Genomic DNA, 20,685 nt, shown 5'->3' on the forward strand with positions numbered 1-20,685 from the left:
GGTGTCCTCGGGACAGCGGCCGCGGGTTCGACTCCGACCTGCGGCCCGATGTTGCATGTCTCCTACTCTCTCTCGTCCCATTTCCTGTCTGTTCTATATAATACGGGGTTGAAAACTGCCAAAAAATAATTAAAAAAAACAAAAAAAAACTGCAGGTCTGCTGCAACACTCAGATCATTTAAATCAAGACTGAAGACGATCTGTTTGCCGCTGCCTATCAGTAAACAAAGCGATTTACTAATTGTTTCTATTACACTGTCTCTTCTATTCCTTGGATATTCTCAGTTTTATTTTTTATTTGTTTGTTTGAATTCTTTTATAATTTTTTTATCTGAGTGTCATTTTATTTCTAAAAGTCACATACTGTTTGTTTTACTTTACAATGTTTTTAATGTTTTATATAAAGCACTGAATTAGCTCGTTGTTGAAAGGTGCTATACAAATAAACTTGCTTTCCATGTGAAGTATATGAATTGTCCCTTTATTGAAAGAGATTGTCCAGTGTATTGTCCAAAGATCGTAATGAGGGACGGCTAAACTGATGAAAGTTACATAAAACATAAATACTCAAGTAAAAAATTGCTACCTCGAATTTATATTAGTACTCGATCAGCCTCTGTAAATACATACATACTGCTCCTGAGATCACAAAATAGAGTCTTTCATGTTAAACATATGTCCGAGCAAAAAAAAAAAGCCGGATGTTATATATCATAAAAAGTAACAATTGTTGCCAAAAGACAACCCATCTGCCGTGACATTGTACCACAATGCCGTGACCCGGATTCGAACCGGGGTTGCTGCGGCCACAACGCAGAGTACTAACCACTATACGATCACGGCGAGCTACGATGGGCTGGTGAGTGAGCAGGGTGAAAACATGGTATGTTGAATGGAACAAGACCTCGGCGGGTCTGTGCAATGACGCATACGTAATACTCCTCCTTACTGGCCTGTTGTTCCTCTCTCGTGAATAGTGCACGTGGAGGGCGCGGCACCTGCGCGTTTTCTTACAAGACTCTGCCCACGACCACCTTTTCTTTTCTTTTTGTTTAAAATGTATTTTTTTTAACTGAGGTGACTCGCAGCATAGCCAGTGCGATAGTGACATCTGGTGTACAAACGGGTAAACCGCTGGGGTTGCACGTGCTTCACCAGCTCTCCTCTGGTTGGCTGATTTTGCCGGTGACGTAGCAGAGCTTCCCGTTTTGTAACGCTTGTAAAACTGGTGGTTATCAAACAGGCTGTGTTGTTGCCGTGCTGTAGCACAATTGAGGTAAGGTTTCGCAATATAGCTGTGCATTATTTGGCTTTGAGTTGTGCATGTAACTCCTCGATGGTGCGGCATTTTGTTCTTATGTTGTTGGTTCGTTGAGAAAAGTGTCTCGAGTCGATACACACAACTTCCAGCTCTATCCATCTCTGTCACTCCTGTGAATCCCAAATACCGTAACTTTTTCTTTATTAAAACTCATATTGTTACAGCAACAAATCTGGAAATGTATTGCTTCCTCCCAGTTCACCCAGTTCTCTGTCTATGTCAATGTGTGTTTTTGTGTCTGCACCATAGAACAGCACACAATGTTGTTGTATGCACTTACAATGACAATAAAGTCTGATTCTTTTCATAAAATGTCCCAGTACCTCGGACCACACACCTTCTTTAGCGCTCATAGTGGAATTAATAAAAGTCAAAAGAAATGTTGTCTGCTGGGTGTGTTCTCAGGTTCACAGGCATGGCTCATACGTGTATTCACTGGTTCCGCAAGGGACTCCGGCTGCATGACAACCCAGCACTGATGGCTGGTCTGAGGGACTGTAAGGAGCTGTACCCCGTCTTCATCCTGGACCCTCACCTCCATAATGACACCCGCGTAGGTATTAACCGCTGGAGGTTCCTCGTGGGGGCCCTGGAAGACCTGGACTGCAGCCTCAAAAAACTCAACTCCAGGTAGAGACACAAAGGGAGGCATTCAGAAATATAATTTAGAGACGCACATATTGTTATGTTGACATATTCTGCTGTGTTTTTTTTGTTTGACCTCTTCAGGCTGTTTGTTGTAAGAGGGAAGCCAGAGGAAGTGTTCCCGGAGCTGTTCGACAAGTGGAAAGTTACAAAGTTGACCTACGAGTACGACACAGAGCCCTACAGTCTGAGCCGGGACAAAACCGTGACCTCCCTGGCCAAAGAACATGGGGTCGAGGTCATCTACAAAATCTCTCACACTCTTTATGATATAGACAGGTATTACTCGTGCTGAACACGTACACACAATGTCACTTCTAAAGTACTTGATTTCATGCTGCATCATACTGTTTTGGTGGTCATGTCTTCTTAGGATAATTGAGGAAAACAATGGGAAGGCTCCCCTCACATATAACCGCATGCAGTCACTGGTGAAGACCCTTGGTCCCCCTAAGAGACCGATCCCTGCTCCAACAATGGACGATGCAAAAGGTACAGTGAAGAACACTGGATCATGCCAGTGAATTATCATGTCTTCATGGAAATAATCACTAAAACCAATAAGTTTAAACATTCACGAAGAGCTAGCTTACAAATGTAAAACCTAAACAGTGATCAATTGAAATACACCTCTTCTGTCACAGAAGTGAAGACGCCTTGTTCAGAGAAAAAATACGGGATCCCTACGTTGGAGGAGCTCGGCCAGGACGATGCAGCTTTGGGAGAGGAGCAGTTCCCAGGAGGGGAGCAGGAGGCTCTGAGGAGACTGGATGAACATATGAAAAGAACGGTATTTCACTTACAAGTCTACATTCTTTCCCTCTACTCGACTCAAACTTCTCACTGTTGAGACACATAGAAATTAAATATATTCAATTGACATTTGAGTAGCAAAATTTTTTTAAACCAGCATTAAAACTGAACATTAAGAATGCCTTTTAATGAATTGATTAGAGCATTCATTTAATAATCAAAAACACAATAACATGGCTTTTGTTATTGTGCATAACAGAGGACATTATGGTATGACATGATTTTGTTGCTGTGTGGAATGACAGATATATATATATATATTTTTTTTTAAGTCAAACACAACTACCTGGCCACCTATACCAAACGATGACCGTGATATCTTAATCTCACTTTTCTTGTAAAATAAGTACATTTCCAAATATTTATTTTATTTTATTTTTATATATATTAAAAACACACTTTATGTGCTGTACTGAATGGCACTGACTTTGGCTACACATGCACCCAGAGACCAAAAAGGTAAGCAGAAACACATGGGTGTGATGTATCAACATTGCTGCTGTATCAGAGGGTCATCAGGGCTCTTCTCTCGGTCCTCACAGATTGTCAGATGACTATCAACACGTGAATTTGTCTACATTCGCTTTTTACTTTTGATATACTGAATTTCATTTGATGTATTTGCAGTATTTTCTTTATTTAAATGTCTTTTGAAAGCACTTACACAGTTATGCCAAAGGTTTTAATATAGGTTTTTATAAAATAAAATAAAAAATATATTTTTCTTCTGAGACTTTTTCTTGAGATATTTTACACACATTTTCACACTGTATTAATTTATCAAGGCTCGCAGGTAATACACTACCGTACCAGCAAAAATAGATTCATTTTGTATACTGAAATTTTGAATAACAAAATATAAATGCCCCGGGACACAAAATGTACACGTCCCGTCTTTGACATCTGATGAACATTGTTTCATCTGTTTTGTCCTACATCAGGGATGGGTGTGTGGCTTTGAGAAGCCGCAGACTTCTCCAAACTCTTTGAGCCCCAGCACCACTGTCCTCAGTCCATACGTCACTTTTGGCTGCCTGTCTGCACGCACCTTCTGGTGGAGGCTGACGGACGTCTATCAGGGGGTGAGTGTCACCATTGAGCTACCTTTTCTTTTTTTTTCTTTTCTTTTTTTACATAGGTAGCATGCTGCACTAAAAAAATGAGGCTGCATGTAATGTAACTACACTTTCCTCCTTGTTTGATACATTTCAGCATTAAAAAAGTTTTGCAATGTTTACCTACTGCTGTACTTTAGTACTTGTCTTACTTTGAAATTCTGTTTAAGCTTTTCTTAGTCTGACTGTTGTGTATGTGTGAAATTTGCAGAAGAAGCACTCTGATCCTCCAGTTTCCCTGCATGGCCAGCTACTGTGGAGAGAGTTCTTCTACACCGCTAGTGTGGGTATCCCTCACTTTAACAAGATGGAGGGCAACCCTGTTTGTACCCAGGTGGACTGGGACCCAAACCCTGAATATCTGGCCGCATGGAGAGAGGTACTGAGTCTTAGAAAATGATCTGAAATGTAAGAGAATGAAAGGAAAGGACATTGTGCTGCCAAAAGAAGAGGTATCATGATAATTCATCAGTAGCATGGCAGGATCATGAATATTTCCTGTCATCTGGGATGTTCTGTTTTTCCACTTAAGGCTCGGACTGGTTTCCCCTTCATTGATGCCATCATGACTCAGCTGAGGCAGGAGGGCTGGATCCACCACCTGGCCAGACATGCTGTCGCTTGTTTTCTCACCAGGGGAGACCTGTGGATCAACTGGGAAGAAGGGCAGAAGGTGTGTTAATGAGCTTCCCTCTGTTGCTGCTCTAGATTAAGTTAAGCTGCAGTAGGTTTAAAAAAACGCCAGAATTTGAATCGGAGCGAGACCTCTTCCAGCATTTCTCCGGCCCTGTTCAGTCCTGTTTCTTTAATCCATGCTGAGTGATCAGATCACAAGTGGACAGCTCTAAGTACAGGCGTGAATGCACTCAGGTCTCGGATCGGATCACTCAGACCACATTTAGAGGTGGTCTGGGACGGGTTTGAGCACATTCATTTAGCAGTGTGAACAGTATTCGTCTCCATAACTACGTACTCATTCACTGGCTTTGTCCATAACATCTGAGCCACATGTAGCTCTGTGTATTTTAGCTGTTTTTGCATTTTTAAACATTATTTTTTAGTATTTACATTAGTATTTCTCATGTCACAGAAACCACAGAGAGTTAATCTTGTGTTATGGATGTTATAATCAGCCTCTCGCTTGACATGTTCATTTGTTGCACTGCACTTATCTTGCTCTCTGGAGCTTTTCCTCAGGCAGCCCCAGTGACTGATGGTGGATTGTAACCTTGTTTTAAGGCTAATAAAATATACCGACTGTTGCTATTGTCAAGCCTGTGACTAACTCCTCCAATTATCTAATACTTCTCAATAAACGTCATTTGTTGTTATTTAAACACTTTAACTGTGAAAATTAGGAAATGTTGAGGCTTCATCAGTAGTAACCTAACACAACTCCTATACAGCTGAACATGAAACAGTGAAATAAAGCAGAGAGGGCTGAACAAAGACTTACGCGTTTCTCTCTGTTAACCTGCAGTGATCTGTGCAGGACAACATTGTTATTTGCATGTTCATAAACACACCAGAAATTCCAGACATATTACACACAAACCGCCGTTTGTGTGAGAGAAAAGTTACGAATAGCACACAAGTGGTCACTCAAGATGCATGTAGAGACACATGCTGCTGACAGGTGTGAACGGGCATAGTGAGCTGTCCACTTGTGATAAGATCACCCAGGAGGGATGTCAAAACCAGTTGAGAACAGTCTCTCTCTCTCTCTCTCTCTCTCTCTGTCTCTGTCTCTGTCTATGTCTATGTGTGTGTGACTTGTGATTATTAACAAATAGTTTAATAACGACTTCAGTAAGGGGGTTGTGACTGGAGAATAACAGTTTGAAAATATTCTTGGGGTGTGGAGTTGTGAAGAAGTGAGCTTACCATATATTTGTAACCCGCTCATCTGTATTTGCTGTTGCGCTACATTAGCCGCTTTTAGCATAACACACCCAAATCTACAACTGAACTGTTGCTGCTCAAGTTGCAACCTTGGTCATGTAGGTGCCAGGTTTCGTCAAGGTTCATCTCTGGTTCTGCTGCATCAACTTTTATCCTTTTTTTCAACTGTCGAGTTGTGAGTTAGACAATGTTATAGATTGTAATTGATTGTAATTATAGAGTGCAATGCTAAATCAGTGAAATGCTCTTTTAACATTTTTTTCCCTATCCTGCAGGTGTTTGAGGAGCTTTTATTGGATGGTGACTGGGCTCTGAATGCTGGAAACTGGCAGTGGCTCTCAGCTAGTGCCTTCTTCCACCAGTTCTTCAGGGTCTACTCCCCTGTTGCATTTGGCAAGAAGACAGACAAAAATGGAGATTACATCAAGTAAGATCATGAACCTAACAAGCTCAAGTCAAAATAGAATAGAAATACTTTATTTAACCAATCTGGGAAATTGCAGTGTAACAGCAGCCTAACACACAGACACATCAAAGCAGTAATATAAAATACAATATAAAAGATACCTAAAAATTAAAATGTATAAGTGGTTTTATTGTAGTGCAAATGCAAACATATAATAATCTAAGGTGCTTCCAATTGTATTGTTCTGAACAGTTTAACAGTTGTTATTGTACAGTGTAATGACATGTGGCAGGGTGCTGATCATTGTCTATGATGGCTAACAGTTTGTCCAGCGTTCCCCTCTCCTTCACGGACTCAAAAGACTCCAGCCTGAGACCAAGTAAAGAGCCAGCCTTCTGGATGATTTTATCAAGTCTGTTGGTTTCACTGACTCTGATGCTGCAGCCAAAACACACAGCAGCAAAGAAAAGGCCGCTGACAACAACCGACATCTTGCTGCACACATTGAAGGATCTCAGCTTCCTCATGAAATAGTCTGCTCATCCCCTTCTTGTACACAGCCTCAGTGCTAGATTTCCAGTCGAGTCTGTTGTCGATCACCACTCCCAAGTATTTGTAGTCCTCCACCACCTCCCCCCTGATACGTAGTGGCTGTGAACGCATCCTCTTCTTCCTGCCGGAGTCGATCACCATCTCTCTGGTCTTGTTGACGTTCAGCCTCAGTTGATTCTGTTCGGCCCACTCAAACAAACAAAGTTGTCTACCAGCGTCCTGTACTCACCCTCAACCCCTCCCCTTACACACCCGACAACAGCTGATTCGTCCGAAAACTTCTGCAGGTGACATGACTCAGTGTTGTACTGAAAGTCAGTGGTGTATAAGAAGAAGAAGAATTACTTTATTAATCCCGCAAGGGGAAATTCAATTTTATACGGTGAAGAGGAAGAGAGAAAGCACAGTTCTCTGTGGAGCTCCTGTATCATTGACCACCACGTCAGACAGGACACTGCCCAGATGGACGACCTGTGGCCTGCCTGTCAAATAGTCAGTAATCCAGGAGATCATCGAGTCGTCAACACCCACCACCCGCAGCTTCTCTCCTATGAGCAGAGGCTGAATAGTGTTGAAAGCACTTGAGAAATCAAAGAAAGGGACCCTCAAAGTGCCCCCCCCACCCCCCACCATCCAGATGCATATGGGCTTGTTGACCTCCTGCAGAGGGTCCAGAAACGTCCTCATCTGTGGCCTCAGCTGGGCCAAGACCAGTCTCTCGAGGACCTTCATCACATGAGGTGTCATGGTGACTAGTCTGCTGGGTCAGATGGCCTTGACTTCTTGGGGACTGGGACCAAGCAAGAGGTCTTCGACAGCAACGGGACTTTCTCCTGACTCAGGCTCAGGTTGTACAGTACAGGCGACAGCTGGCTGGCGCAGGTCTTCAGGATCCTGGGAGAAATGCCATCAGACCCAGTACATGGATGAGAGGTGAAACATCTTCGTAGACAAATGACCAAGTCCAGTTGCTTTTGAATAAAATTGCTTTGGGGATGTGTTAATCAGGAGAACGCTGGGGGGAGGGTCGAGCCATATTGGACTGCGTGAATGTGTGGGGGTTGGGGTTGTTGAAGGGGAGGCAGGAGGTGAGCTAAACCTGTTGAAAAACTGGTTATACTGGTTAGCTGTATCCAGGCTCCCAGATGTCTGCCTGTCTTTCCCCTTCATCCCTGTGATGGGCTTCATTCCTGCCCACACACCCCTTACACTGATCTGTTGGAGTTTGGCCTCCAGCTTTCTCCTGAAGGCTGCAGTTGGTTTTGAGACATAATTCACTGCTTCATTTATAACTTTTTTAAAAACTGAAATGATAAAATGCCTTACTGTTGCACCCTAGAAACTGAATATTTATGTTTTACTTTTTACATTATATGATTACGCAAGGGGAAATTCAATTTTATAAGGTGAAGAGGAAGAGAGAGCACAGTTCTCTGTGGAGCTCCTGTATCATTGACCACCACATCAGACAGGACACTGCCCAGATGGACGACCTGTGGCCTGCCCGTCAAATAGTCAGTAATCCAGGAGATCATCGAGTCGTCAACACCCACCACCCGCAGCTTCTATCCCATGAGCAGGCTGAATAGTGTTGAAAGCACTGGAGAAATCAAAGAAAGTGACCCTCAAAGTTTGGCCTCCAGCTTTCTCCTGCAGTTGTCCCTGCACGTCCTTAGCATCTCCCAGAGTTTTTTGATGCACTCTGCCCCTCTCTGTCTCCTGACCTGAAAGCCCTCTTCTTTTTTGGAGAAGCAGTGAACGGTCCGGGCTGGCGTGGTGGCGTCCTTGCAGAATCTAATATAATCCGTAATCTCCTATCTACTTTATAGAAAGTACCTTCCTCTTCTGAAGAAGTTCCCAGCCCAGTATATCTATGAGCCATGGAAAGCTCCACGCAGTGTCCAGCAGGCAGCAGGATGCATTGTGGGTAAAGACTACCCTCATCCCATTGTACAGCATGAAGTGATCAGCAAGAAGAACATTCAGAGGATGAAGTTAGCTTATGCCAAGAGATCTGCCGACCCTGCTGAACCAGCCAACGAATCACCCAACAAAAAGCAAGGTATTGAAAGAGAAGTATACTCTTGAGAGGTTTATTTATTTGGATGCTAGTCATGTTAACAGAAAACCCTGCTTCTTTAATACTTCTTTATGTTTTCCTCCCAGGTGTAAAGCGCAAGGCTCCCTCTGTCGTTGACAAGATGAAAAAGAAAGGCAAAGGAAAGAAATAGTACACAAATGAAGCAAAGTAATAGTTATGATGTAATCAATGGTTACCGTTTTTCTATTTTGTTTTTCTTTTTTATAATGTAAATATTCAGAGTATAACATTTAGAGTATAACCCAATATTCACCTTTGAATATTGGGTTATACTCTAAATGTTTCTTGCATGGAGAGAAAGTTAAAATGGATAAATATCGATGGTCTAATCTTGTTCGAAGGCTGCAGTTGGTTTTGAGACATAATTCACTGCTTCATTAATAACTTTTTTCAAAAACTGAAATGATAAAATGCCTTACTGTTGCACCCTAGAAACTGAATCTATGTTTTACTTTTTACATTATATGATTACGCAGGTGCATGTATTCAATTAAAATTCCTACAAAATATGTTGTAGTTATTCACAAGTGAGGGCCATTTTATCAGCTAAAAGTTGTCAGCGTCCGGCACAACTTTACTTTGTTAGGTTTTTTTTCTGCTTTTTATAGTGAAACACTCAATAAAAATTATATATTTTTCCATCTTTAAAGCAGCAAATGGCCAAATTCAATCAAAGCTAGTATACTGGTAGTATTTTTGAAGCCCTCATAATTGCCACGAGGGGGCACTGTTATTCCACCTGAAGTTATGCAGTTAGATTAGATTTAGAGGGAATTCAATTGAGTATTAGAATATTTATGAGTACAACTATCAATAGGATGTTTAAAAAAGTATGTCCAAATTTTTTGTTTGCTTTGTAGTGGCTGTGGTCAAAACACATTATACTGTATGCTATAATTGCAGAAAATTAATAAAAAAATATATATCACACGCTTATAAGAGTGTTGTGAGATCCAGACCGATAATTTGCATCATTTGTATATATTTGGATATATATATATATCCACCAATTAAGAGTGTATGTGTATATATATTTATATGTATATATATATATGTATATGTATATATGTATATGTTTATATGTATGTGTATATATATATATACACATACATATATATACATATATATATGTATGTGTATATATATATGTATGTATATATATACACATACATATATATATACACATACATATATATGTATATATATACATACATATATATACACATACATATATATACATATATGTATATATATGTATGTGTGTATATATATATATATATATATATGTGTGTGTATATATATATATATATATATATATATATATATGTATGTATATATATATATATACATATTTTGTCTTCGAGGTGCAGTGATTCCGACCAAAATAACGTTTTCAGCATCTTCATTTCTAAACTGTTGAATTTCAAAACAGAAACAAATGTATCCCATTCATCATAATGTCCAGTGGAGTATGCTGCAATAATAAATAAGGCTCATTAGTCAATATAGGCAACATACTGTATGTTTACAGTCCGCATGTGTTTGGCTGATGCAGTGTGAGCAGCAGAGTGCTGAGCACACAGCTGTCCCTGGAGGTCAAGTCTTCTCCTCTTTCTGCTTCCTTGGAGCTGACACTGGTGTGAATATCCAGAAGATGATGTCACTACCTCAACAGCGGGCCAGACGGCTGTACAAAGCCAAGCTCAGTTTCCACAGAGACCTGTCAAACATCAAAACAATCTGCCTTGCAACTGTGCATGCGTAAGCGGGTGGTTTAGGGGTACACTTGGTACCAGGCCACATTGCCTATAAACTCTCAAAACAGACCAGGGCCATATGTGTCTGGCTGAACTACAATCACTTAGTTTATTAAAGATTTATTTGATATTTTGATCTAATATCTTATGTTATGAGATACAATCTTAGAGTCCGTATACCAGTATGTATTGTGCAGTTTGAGTCCTCTGCACATGTAAAATTGGCCCCAGTCCCAGACAGATTCATTAATCTGTTATCAAAACCCTGTTTCTAACTGCCTCCACCCCTGCTTGACCGCTGGTGAGCCCCCTCTCCCCGCTGTCCCTGTCGACAACTCACAACTGGCACCATTTTGGATTCTGGGTGCTGTAATATCCCAGTTGGATTAGAACACCATGTTCCCATGCAGCTGGTGTTTCATGTAGTTTAAATAGCAGTGATTTATCTCACTTTACGCATCTTTGTATTTGCTCCACAGGAGGTGACATCAAACAGTTAGATGTCCCATATTATGCTCATTTTCAGGTTCATGTATTATTGGTTTCTGATAGAACATGTTTACATCCTTTAATGTTCAAAGAACACGTTCTTTTTCTCATACTGTCTGTCAGAATAAACCTGTATTCCCTCTTTGAAACGCTCAGCATCTGTGCTTTCGGCGTCTGCACTGTTGAGCCTGGGAATAACAGATATAAACCGCATAGAGAATCTCTGGAAAATCCTTGGCAACGAATTAATGGCTAAGGAATTGCAAGAAGACTGGACCAAGATCAAACCAGAGCAGTGTGAGAAACTAGTGATGTCCTGTGGGCGCAGATGTGCTGAAGTCATTCAAAGCAAAGGCCTCTACACTTGTTTCAGAATAAATCAAGTATTTTAATAATAATTTGTTCTCTAATTTTGATCCCTAGAGTATATGTACGTACAGTATATATATATATATATATATATATATATATATATATATATGTGTGAAATCACCACCGTGCAGAAGTACCTGTAAAAGGCACTGTCTGAATGTGGGATGTGTGCATTTAGCTGTGGATTGAGTGTTTTGATACTTTCACAGTATTTATAGAGCTCTTTGACCTGCTTCATACTAAAAAAAATGGGGAAAATGGGAATCTCACTTTTTACAATATGGGACCTTTAATTCTCACCATGGTAATATCAAGGGCAAACACTAAATATTCTCCAGTAGTCTTTTATGAGAGCAGAAGCTGGCTTTATAAACATTCTCTGAAGAATTCCAAGATACCAGTGGATATGTCCACGTTGCCATCGGGATTTTGTGCTTCAATGTTAGCCGACAAAAAAGAGACTCTTCATCAGTCAACATGTACCTGTTGTGAGGTGAGAAATCACAGACAGCACCTGTTCATAACAAAAATGTTTCAACTGTTCAATTGCAGAGAAAGACTAATCATTGTGTGATTGTCAAGGGCATAGTGAGTCATGGAGGCTGAATGCAGGTGTTCTCCGATGGCCAGTTGACACTAAAACTAGTAAAAAAAAAAGAAGCATTATTTCCCAATTTTCTCTCTTAGTCCTACTAATGACACTATGACCAGAGAAAGAGCGAGGGTTGAGAGAAAGGCGTGAGTGAAAGGTTCATGAGCACATGCTGAAAGGTCACTATTTATTGGACTATGGAGGCTGGTAAATAAATGCCACAGTGAAACTGAAGAGCTGACAGTAGTCCATTGCTTCATACATTTTGGTCTATCCTTATCCACACACACACACGCACACGCACACGCACACGCACACGCACACGCACACACACACACACACACAGAAAAACAGTCCAGACCTGGGCTTGTCCATTACCACTCTGGTTCTAACGACTGATTATAACAATTTACATTTGCCCTGCGGTGGCACACAATTTCTGACTGTGCACGATTATGTTCGCAAAAGACCGATAATGGTGTCAACAAAGCCAGAGGTAGTAATCTCAGTGAGCATCATTTGTAGCCCCCCCATAAATCTGCCAAACTAAGCCACAATAGGAGTTTGAGATGCGCTATACATAGCAAAGCATGAGGCAATGGGCATGCAATATTGAAATCAGACCCCATCTGAATTCAGATTGGGAAAGGAATTGTTAAAACATTGACGTAATGATTTGTTTTAGGGAAAGGGTGGCACGATGTGACGTTGATGGCCAAAAATACATAAACAAAACAAAACTTCATGGAAAAGCTACCTTTGGCTGTCCTAGCAACAGTCAAAGAATCCTTTATTCTCCATATTTGCACATTTCTGTATTTATATATGTATACGTCCCTGTATAATCGCTCTCCAGCCCTTAGCAGTTGGGTAACATGCTTTAAGGGGGATTCACTGTCAAATAAAGTCACATGACAGTGAGAGTCCCTCGAACTCTGTAGTGTTTGCACACACTGCAGTGCTTTGATCTCTCTGTACACACCCTGTCCAGAATGTCCAGACCACGCTGAGGCAACTGAGTCTCCAACACTGGCAACAAGTCACACACAAGGCTCCACCACCCAAACATGTCTATATCTGTATCTATACATATCTATCACTGCAGTGTCTGTGTGTGTGTGTGTGTGTGTGTGTGTGTGTGTGTGTGTGTGTGTGTGTGTGTGTGTGTGTGTGTGTGTGTGTGAAGGGTGTGTTTGTTTATGGAAAATTGCTTGTGGAATCCATATAGAAAGCCCATACTATGTCTGTTTTAGGGGGCTAATCTGTAATTTTTCTTTTAAAGTGTTCTTATTTTGAAATGTAATTCTTGAGGTAATCTTGGTCGTTAAGTTGAGTCAGTAACCTACGTCACCACCCTGGCAAGAAAAGTGAAAAGTGTGGTAACAAATAACTGTGATGGATGGATGGAAGAAAAAAAAAGTAAAGTTAAAGGTTAAAAAAAAGACCGTTCTGCTTAATTACATTTTGACAAATTAATAGGTTACTTATTTTCAGACAAAAGTGAAACATTTTTATCATGTCAACACATCCGCTAAAATAGAAAATGAATCCAATTTCTAATCACTAATTTGGGTGAGAGAAAGACTGTGTGTGTGTGTGTGTGTGTGTGTGTGTGTGTGTGTGTGTGTGTGTGTGTGTGTGTGTGTGTGTGCGTGCGTGTGTGTGTGTGCGTTCGTCAGTGCGTGTGCGTATGTGTGTGTGTGTGTGTGTGTGTGCGTGTGTGTGTGTGTGTGTGTGTGTGTGTGTGTGTGCGTGCGTGTGTGTGTGTGTGTGTGTGTGTGTGTGTGTGTGTGTGTGTGTGTGTGTGTGTGCGCACGCTCGTGTGCATGCTTGTGTAAAGATAAGAACCCACAGCTCTTTGGCATCCAGTGGGATCTGCCTATATAAGGCTGTTCTATTCCTATTGCTTTTCCTCTGGGGACCCAAGGCAATTGTCACTCAATGAACAATGCATGCCAGAGAGTTTGGTAGGTTTCACAGTAATATATTATGTCATATTATACTCTTTAATGTACTTTTATCTAAGAACAAATGAAAAAGAAAATGTACCAATTCATCCAAACAGAGGACATTGTAGATGCACATATTTAATGTGTGTAAAGTAACCTTTTACTGGATGATTGGGAGAATCTACTGCTCATATTAGTTGACATAAAAGTGAAGGCGTCGTCCTCTTACAGGCTCATATGATCCTTTATTACAGTCTGCACAGAACGTAAAGTTTTGAAGAGAAGAGCAGCCCACTACTGACCACACAAGTGTTTCCTCAAGTGTCTTCTCTGAGCACATGAAACTAAATAGAACTCTTCACTCTGTTTTTTCAACCCTCTCCTCCTTTTTGAGGGACTACCCAACCTGGGATGACCTTTTCTTTGAAAAGGACTTATTATGGGTTCTTGTTGCGGAGCTTTTACTACAGGACTTTTTTGCTTTTTAGTGTTGGCATATTGTTTTTTTAAATGGTCCGTTTTGGAAAGTGTGATGTTCTCTTGTGCCTATTTGCAGGCCAACTATAAATAGTCCAGCAGCCTACGCATGCTCATGTTTGATTGGAAATCGCAGCGCCTTAAGTCAGTGCTGTGGGGTATCTTTCAAAGGAGGGAGAGAAACTTTTGAATGGTGAGTTCACTTTATAGACTGCTGAATGTTGTTTCTGTAAATATTGAACAAGGCAGCGTGGAAAAGAAGTATATGTCTTACAGAGCATCTCTTGCTGATGTTTCTGTTTTTAATCTCAAACTATAGAAAAAAAACTTTTTTGTTACCTAAATTTCCATACAACTTTATGTAATAAATCTTTGCTTTCTTTCTCTTTCTCTTTATCTCTGGAAAGCCAAAAAAAGCCACAACACAAAACTTTTTTTTCCCTTGGAGGAATTTTTCCCCCCTGAGTATTACTTTATCTGGTGGAAAATGGATTCACGGAGGACGACCAGAAGCTCTTCTCTTGGCAATGGAAAATCCAGCAACGGAGGAGATACCAATGGGAGTAGCCGGCCTGGTGGCTGCAGCTACCTCTCTAACGTGAGGCCAGAGAACAGGTACATATTCAACACTAACCCTGTGTGCTGAGCTATACCTGTCACTGACTGTGATAGTCCAACATCAAGACGTCAAGAACTTCAGACTCCAGGATGGATATTAATAATATGTTTGTTGCCATGGTCACCAGAGTTTAAATAAACCGTTGATTAAGAACAGCATCTCAGTTATGCGCTGTGGGCCCCGTTTCACATCGGGCAGTGAACGAACAGTAGCTTCTCCATGGAAAGATTTGATCATGGAACAAGTGGTGTTGGCCAAGGTTCCACTTTTCAGTGATAACTCGGGCAAAAGGCTATAAAGAGAATTTTAAAATAATTGTTTTTCCTTCTAGCCAGTGGCACAGGCCTTTACAGTAACATTACCAAATAATTGAATACTGCCCTGATGTTTTCCCCTGTAGACTATTTCTCAAGTTATTTGATACACGGATGACATGCAGCATCATTTGCTTCTGAGATTACGAAACCTAAACACTGATTCTTTTTCATCCTTTCTTTGCCATTAAAAAGACTATTGCTTGTCTCGTTCTTAAAAGGAAAATATACAGTATGTTATCAACCCTACACTGATGTGTGACGATCCTTTCGTGAGAATGGACATAGGTATCATTTCCAGCTGGGATTGGAACCAGTACCATGAGCAGAAATTAAGATATTTTCTATTCTTTTTTCTGAAATGGTGAACAGAAAATGAAATGAAACTTACAGATAACTTGTACATTTCGTAACTAAACTACTGCAGTGTTTTTATTATTAACACTGAATCTCCAACCAGATAAACAGGGGTACGTAGGGCATGCTGCATAGTAGTATGCACCGCATATTATTTAAGTGTGACTGTATTTAGTGTTACTGTCTTGTTCTGTTTGCTTAATCACGAGTAACATGCAGTGAAGTGTAACAGTAACTGTGCACTGACCCAACACTGAATTGGATGTCAACACCAGACATGGATCAACTGCATGTCGCATATAAAAACAGCACAGTTATGCTTTTTTTTATGATATCCATGCAAGCCAACATTGATTTACGTCATTATATGTGTGTGATGTTTCTTTCACATTTCCACATGCATATAAGGGCTCAATATTCCTAAATCATTATATTTATAGTGATGTGAGTCATTTTTATAATTAATTTCATGTGGACTAATTAGACCTCTAAGGGCACGCCATTTGAAGTCTGAAGTCACTGGAAACACTTTCTTCTGTTCCTTTTTTTTATATGGTCTGTAAAAAAATAACGTGTAAGATTTGCCTCTATTTTCATTGCCTTCAAGAACCACTCAACGCTCAATGAGGACAAATCTTAGCTTGTGTTATTGAGGTGATTGAATGCCTGAATTCAGACTGGGCTTTGGTGACCAAATCAGCACACATTTAGAGTAATAAAACGACACTTTATTTAAATCACCACAATATAATATAATGAGAGCTCGACCATAACTACTGTAGCTCCACCCAGGCTTTAACCATAATTGGCCCATTTTTGGATTTTGCTCCAGTAACAGCTAAGCTGGTGGCGAGCTGGCTCAAACCATTAGTTGACATCATTTTTATGGGTGACTAACTAAGTCACAGTCATGTTCGTGTATACTTTTTTTTTTTTCGTTAAATAATTGTTCAGTTTAAATCTGAAATTGTCTCTGGGCTGCATTAGCTTAAATCATCAGCGCTTTTATTGGAAGGATGTCATCTTGAGGGATTGGAGACATGGTCTTGAAAAAAAACAACACATCTTGAATTTTTAAATTTTTTTTTTTACTCTTTTTGTTTTCAGATTTTATGTCGACCCCATATTAGAATGACAGAAAATGGTCAACTGGATAAACAATTGGCTGAAAAGTAAAATTGACAAACCTTGTGAATAATTTCACCTTCGCTCTTGAGTCTGAAAACTCTCCATCTACACACAACAATAATCCAGTATGCGTGTTAAAATGTCAAAAAACGCTTTACAACTTGACTGACCAGCTCCCTTGTCTTCTACAGGAGCACACTCTGCAGTGTGATAGCACAGTTAACAGAGGAAACACAGCCCTCCTTCGAAACAACCCTCAAGTCAAAAGCTGTGTCTGAGGACAGCAATGTGAAGTTCTCTTGTGTGGTTACAGGTAAGCATAGCGTCACTGTGACATCTTGTAAAGGCTTTACACCAGATGTCTGTAACTTATGGAAATATATTACAATGACAATGGCAATGACACAGGGTACATAATACAAACTGTCTCTGTAGCATGTTTACAAGAATGTAACAGCATAAAGGAGGTGAATACACAAAATAATATTCCACCTCTGAAAAAAGCCTCAATATACACCTGCTCTCATGCATTTTTAGCGTCTGGATTCTATTCAGATAGTCTATAAGACAGTGTAGTGAGGCAAACTACTACCTTTTTAGTTGCTAAAGAAATTGTTTGCACTAATGTCCAGATTTTTTTCTTTGCTTTATTTTCCAGGAAACCCTACTCCTCAAATGATTTGGTATAAGGATGACATGCAGTTAGACAGATACTGTGGACTGCCTAAATATGAAATATTCCGCAATGGACAAAACCATTCCCTGCACATATACAAGTATGTATTTTTGGAAATACTGATATGACATCTGACTGCACTTGTTCTTCTTCTTGATCCAAGATCACCCTACTGGAATAGCCTGTACACATTTTTCTAAAGAGTTTATCACCTTGTTTTTCCTTGTGAGCATTTTGTCAGGGATCAGTTTGCTCAACTCAAATTGGCTTTTCTTTGCAGTTGCACTGTGGAGGATGCAGCTATTTACCAGGCCTCAGCCAGCAACAGTAAAGGAATTGTGTCCTGCTCTGGGGTTCTGGAGGTAGGAGAAATGAACGAGTTCAAGATCCATCAGCGCTACTTTGCCAAGCTAAAACAAAAGGCTGAAAGTAAACGCAGGGAAGCGGAGGGTAAAGAAAACCAGGAGCCGCTACGAACCATCAGTCCGGACCGCACACAGAGGAAGCGCCGCTCCACAATGGAGGCCTTTCTCAGCACGCCAAGCTCTATGGAGGATGAGGGCAATGAGGAGAGCCATCAGGTGGTAGCTGCAGAGACTGAGGCCAGATTACAGGAGGTAACTGTGGAAGGGATGGATGAAAAGCCAATCCCCATCACTAATGGAGCTGTGCCTGCTGTAATTAATGGACAGGCCATCAGTGAAAACGGTAACAAGAACGGGACACATATATATGACTCTGCTCAGAAGAGTTTTACTGCGCACCAACCCAAAACTCCCTTTGTCAAAAAGAAGATTAAAATTTCCAACCGTGCACCAGAAGAGCGGGCATCTGTGGAGAGGGCAAAAGACGAGACTTTAACCTCTGTAGCGCTGGCTTGCACAGAGGCAGTACAGTCCGAGGGAAATTCAGAAGAGTTTATGGAGGTAGAGAACATTGTTAGTTCATCAGTTGTGGATTCAGACTCCAGAGATGTGACAGGGGTACATCAGAAGTCAGAAAGGCCTTCAAAGGATGGAAGCATATCTGGTCAGGTAGCTGTGCCTTCAAAGAATGAAAAGCTCGCAGCCTCAGCACTTCCTGCTTCTTTTACATCAACAAGTCATAAGACTGTTTCAGGAACTGAAGGTAAAAAAGCTGCAAAGCATGAGAAGGAAGCTGGACGCAGAGATAAGGAACAAAATTTGAAAATTCACAACCAAAGTCCACACACGACTTCAACACTGCGACAGTCAAGCGCTGTAACAGCACCACGACAACAACAACAACAACAACAACGACAACAACCCCTGAACAAAGTCAAGGGGAAAATTTCTAAAACAGCCATGGATGTTGACAAGAAGTCAAACACTTCCACCGGTGGATCTTTAACACGCAGAGACGCTGAGGTGGTAAACGCATCGTGTGAAAGCAGGACTGCTTTACCTCAGCATCCACATGAACAGGCTGGAGATCAGCTGTCTGCGAAGCAAACGAGCCCCTGCCAAAAAAATGTGACTGTGTCTCAGCCAGCGCTGCTGAATGAGGTGAGAGACACTTTTTGCATGAGCTCATGAGAGCTTTGTGTTGCCAACACAGGCCTCATCAGTAACACACGCGTCCTGCGGATATTTATAGCTTTTAAAAGTATGCCCGCTGTGTGACAAGAATTAAATGACGCACATGTTGACAGATCATGCTACAGGTAGATTCAGGGAGTGGGGGGAAAGGGGGACTGAGTAAATAAGGCCCTCATGAGGGCCAACAAATGTGGAGGGCTCATAGAGAATGCCTACATGTAGGCCACAGAAGTGTGTGCTATACTCACCCCTGGGTAGATTAATGTGGTGCTTTTGATGTGTTAGGTGAAACGTCTCAGAGTTGCATTATTACTTATGATATAAACTTGGAATAATACTTTTGCAAAATATTAGTAGGTTACATGGACTAGCAGTTTTTCTCTGTTGTAAAAATTTGACATTTTGGTAAATCCGCTTATTTGCTTTCTTGAGTTAAATGAGAGGATTCTGTCCACTTGTTTAGCTTAGCTTAGCAAAAAGACGGGAAACAAGGAAACAGCTACCGTGGCTCTGTCAGAATGTAAATTTTAGTTTTTACACAATTTTTTGATTTTTGAATAAATTAAACAAAAAAACAAAAGATCTAACATGTTAATTAGTGAGCTCTAGGGGTGTTAGTATAGATTTTACCTGTGGACAGAGGCATGCTGCCAGCATCCGCTTGCTGCAACCTTAGGACAGGTGTACTTCCCTTTATGTCCAACTCTTTTAAAAGTCAAAGTGAATGGACTATATTACAATGGTGACCGGATAGATGATATTACATAACATTAGTACATATAACTAACATTATATTCTATCGACTATCGCTACTGCTCATGGTGGGTCATACATCCTAAATTATTTGGATTGTGAATCTTTATTGTCCACTGCTTATGCAATCGTCCTGACTCCAGCTGCATGGCTGAATACTGACAGCACTGAGAGCTGAGACGAAACACTGGACAGCTGAAGCACCTCTTAAAATGATTCGCATTCCTTTCTGGCCACACTTAACTGTAAAATAGCCACCTTACTTCTGAATAGGCCTCACAGTGCCAAAATGAGATAGAAGGGAGGGAAGCAAAAGAAGCAGAAATGAGCAAAGATGTAGAATTTTTCTGTATTTTAAAATGACACTGAACTGTGTGACTATATAGTAAAGTACTGTGACGTTTTTGCTGGAAAAGAGAATGCCCCTTGAGCTATATCATGGCTTACAGTAGCTCCTCCATGATGGAATGACATATGACACAGGGAAACTCGTGCTAATTTAAAAGAAGGATTCCACCCAATTAAGCCCCTTTCACACATGCACTGCAAACCGGAAATGATCAAGACACTACCCTGCGGAGCTGTATGTGAGAACGCGGATGTCTAAGTCTGTTGGATCCAACATTAAGCGGACTCTAACCTGTCAGCTCCCTAGTGCAAAGTCTGTGTTATATTCAATTGAGCCATGTGAATAGGGCACGCCACTTTCATTTCAATTCACAGTGAGTGAGTAGGGATATTTGATCATGTCATCATATCATGTGGCTCGCATGAAATCAGAAAAAAGA

The 20,685-nt window shown here is 40.8% G+C and overlaps 2 protein-coding genes across 2 annotated transcripts in view; both read left to right on the top strand.

Annotated features, from left to right (window-relative positions):
• Positions 1-1,215: 1,215 nt before the first annotated feature.
• cry5 (cryptochrome circadian regulator 5) lies at positions 1,216-8,985 on the top strand (the record flags this gene model as incomplete). Its single annotated transcript, XM_083917165.1, has 11 exons — positions 1,216-1,276; positions 1,727-1,951; positions 2,051-2,245; positions 2,340-2,458; positions 2,611-2,756; positions 3,721-3,861; positions 4,106-4,273; positions 4,427-4,567; positions 6,072-6,223; positions 8,584-8,816; positions 8,921-8,985. The coding sequence occupies exons 2-11, from the start codon at positions 1,737-1,739 to the stop codon at positions 8,983-8,985; spliced, it is 1,575 nt and encodes a 524-aa protein (XP_083773291.1). The 5' UTR covers positions 1,216-1,276; positions 1,727-1,736.
• Positions 8,986-14,543: 5,558 nt separating this feature from the next.
• alpk3b (alpha-kinase 3b) overlaps positions 14,544-20,685 on the top strand; it is a 12,354-nt gene continuing 6,212 nt past the window's right edge. Inside the window, exons 1-5 of the mRNA XM_083919880.1 lie at positions 14,544-14,684; positions 14,899-15,106; positions 17,101-17,222; positions 17,568-17,685; positions 17,866-19,111. Coding sequence (XP_083776006.1) covers positions 14,979-15,106; positions 17,101-17,222; positions 17,568-17,685; positions 17,866-19,111 — 1,614 coding nt within the window. The 5' untranslated portion in view covers positions 14,544-14,684; positions 14,899-14,978. The remainder of the gene's footprint in view (positions 14,685-14,898; positions 15,107-17,100; positions 17,223-17,567; positions 17,686-17,865; positions 19,112-20,685) is intronic.

Source organism: Echiichthys vipera (genome assembly GCF_963691815.1).
Source record: "Echiichthys vipera genome assembly, chromosome: 1".
Taxonomy (NCBI): Eukaryota; Metazoa; Chordata; class Actinopteri; order Perciformes; family Trachinidae; genus Echiichthys; species Echiichthys vipera.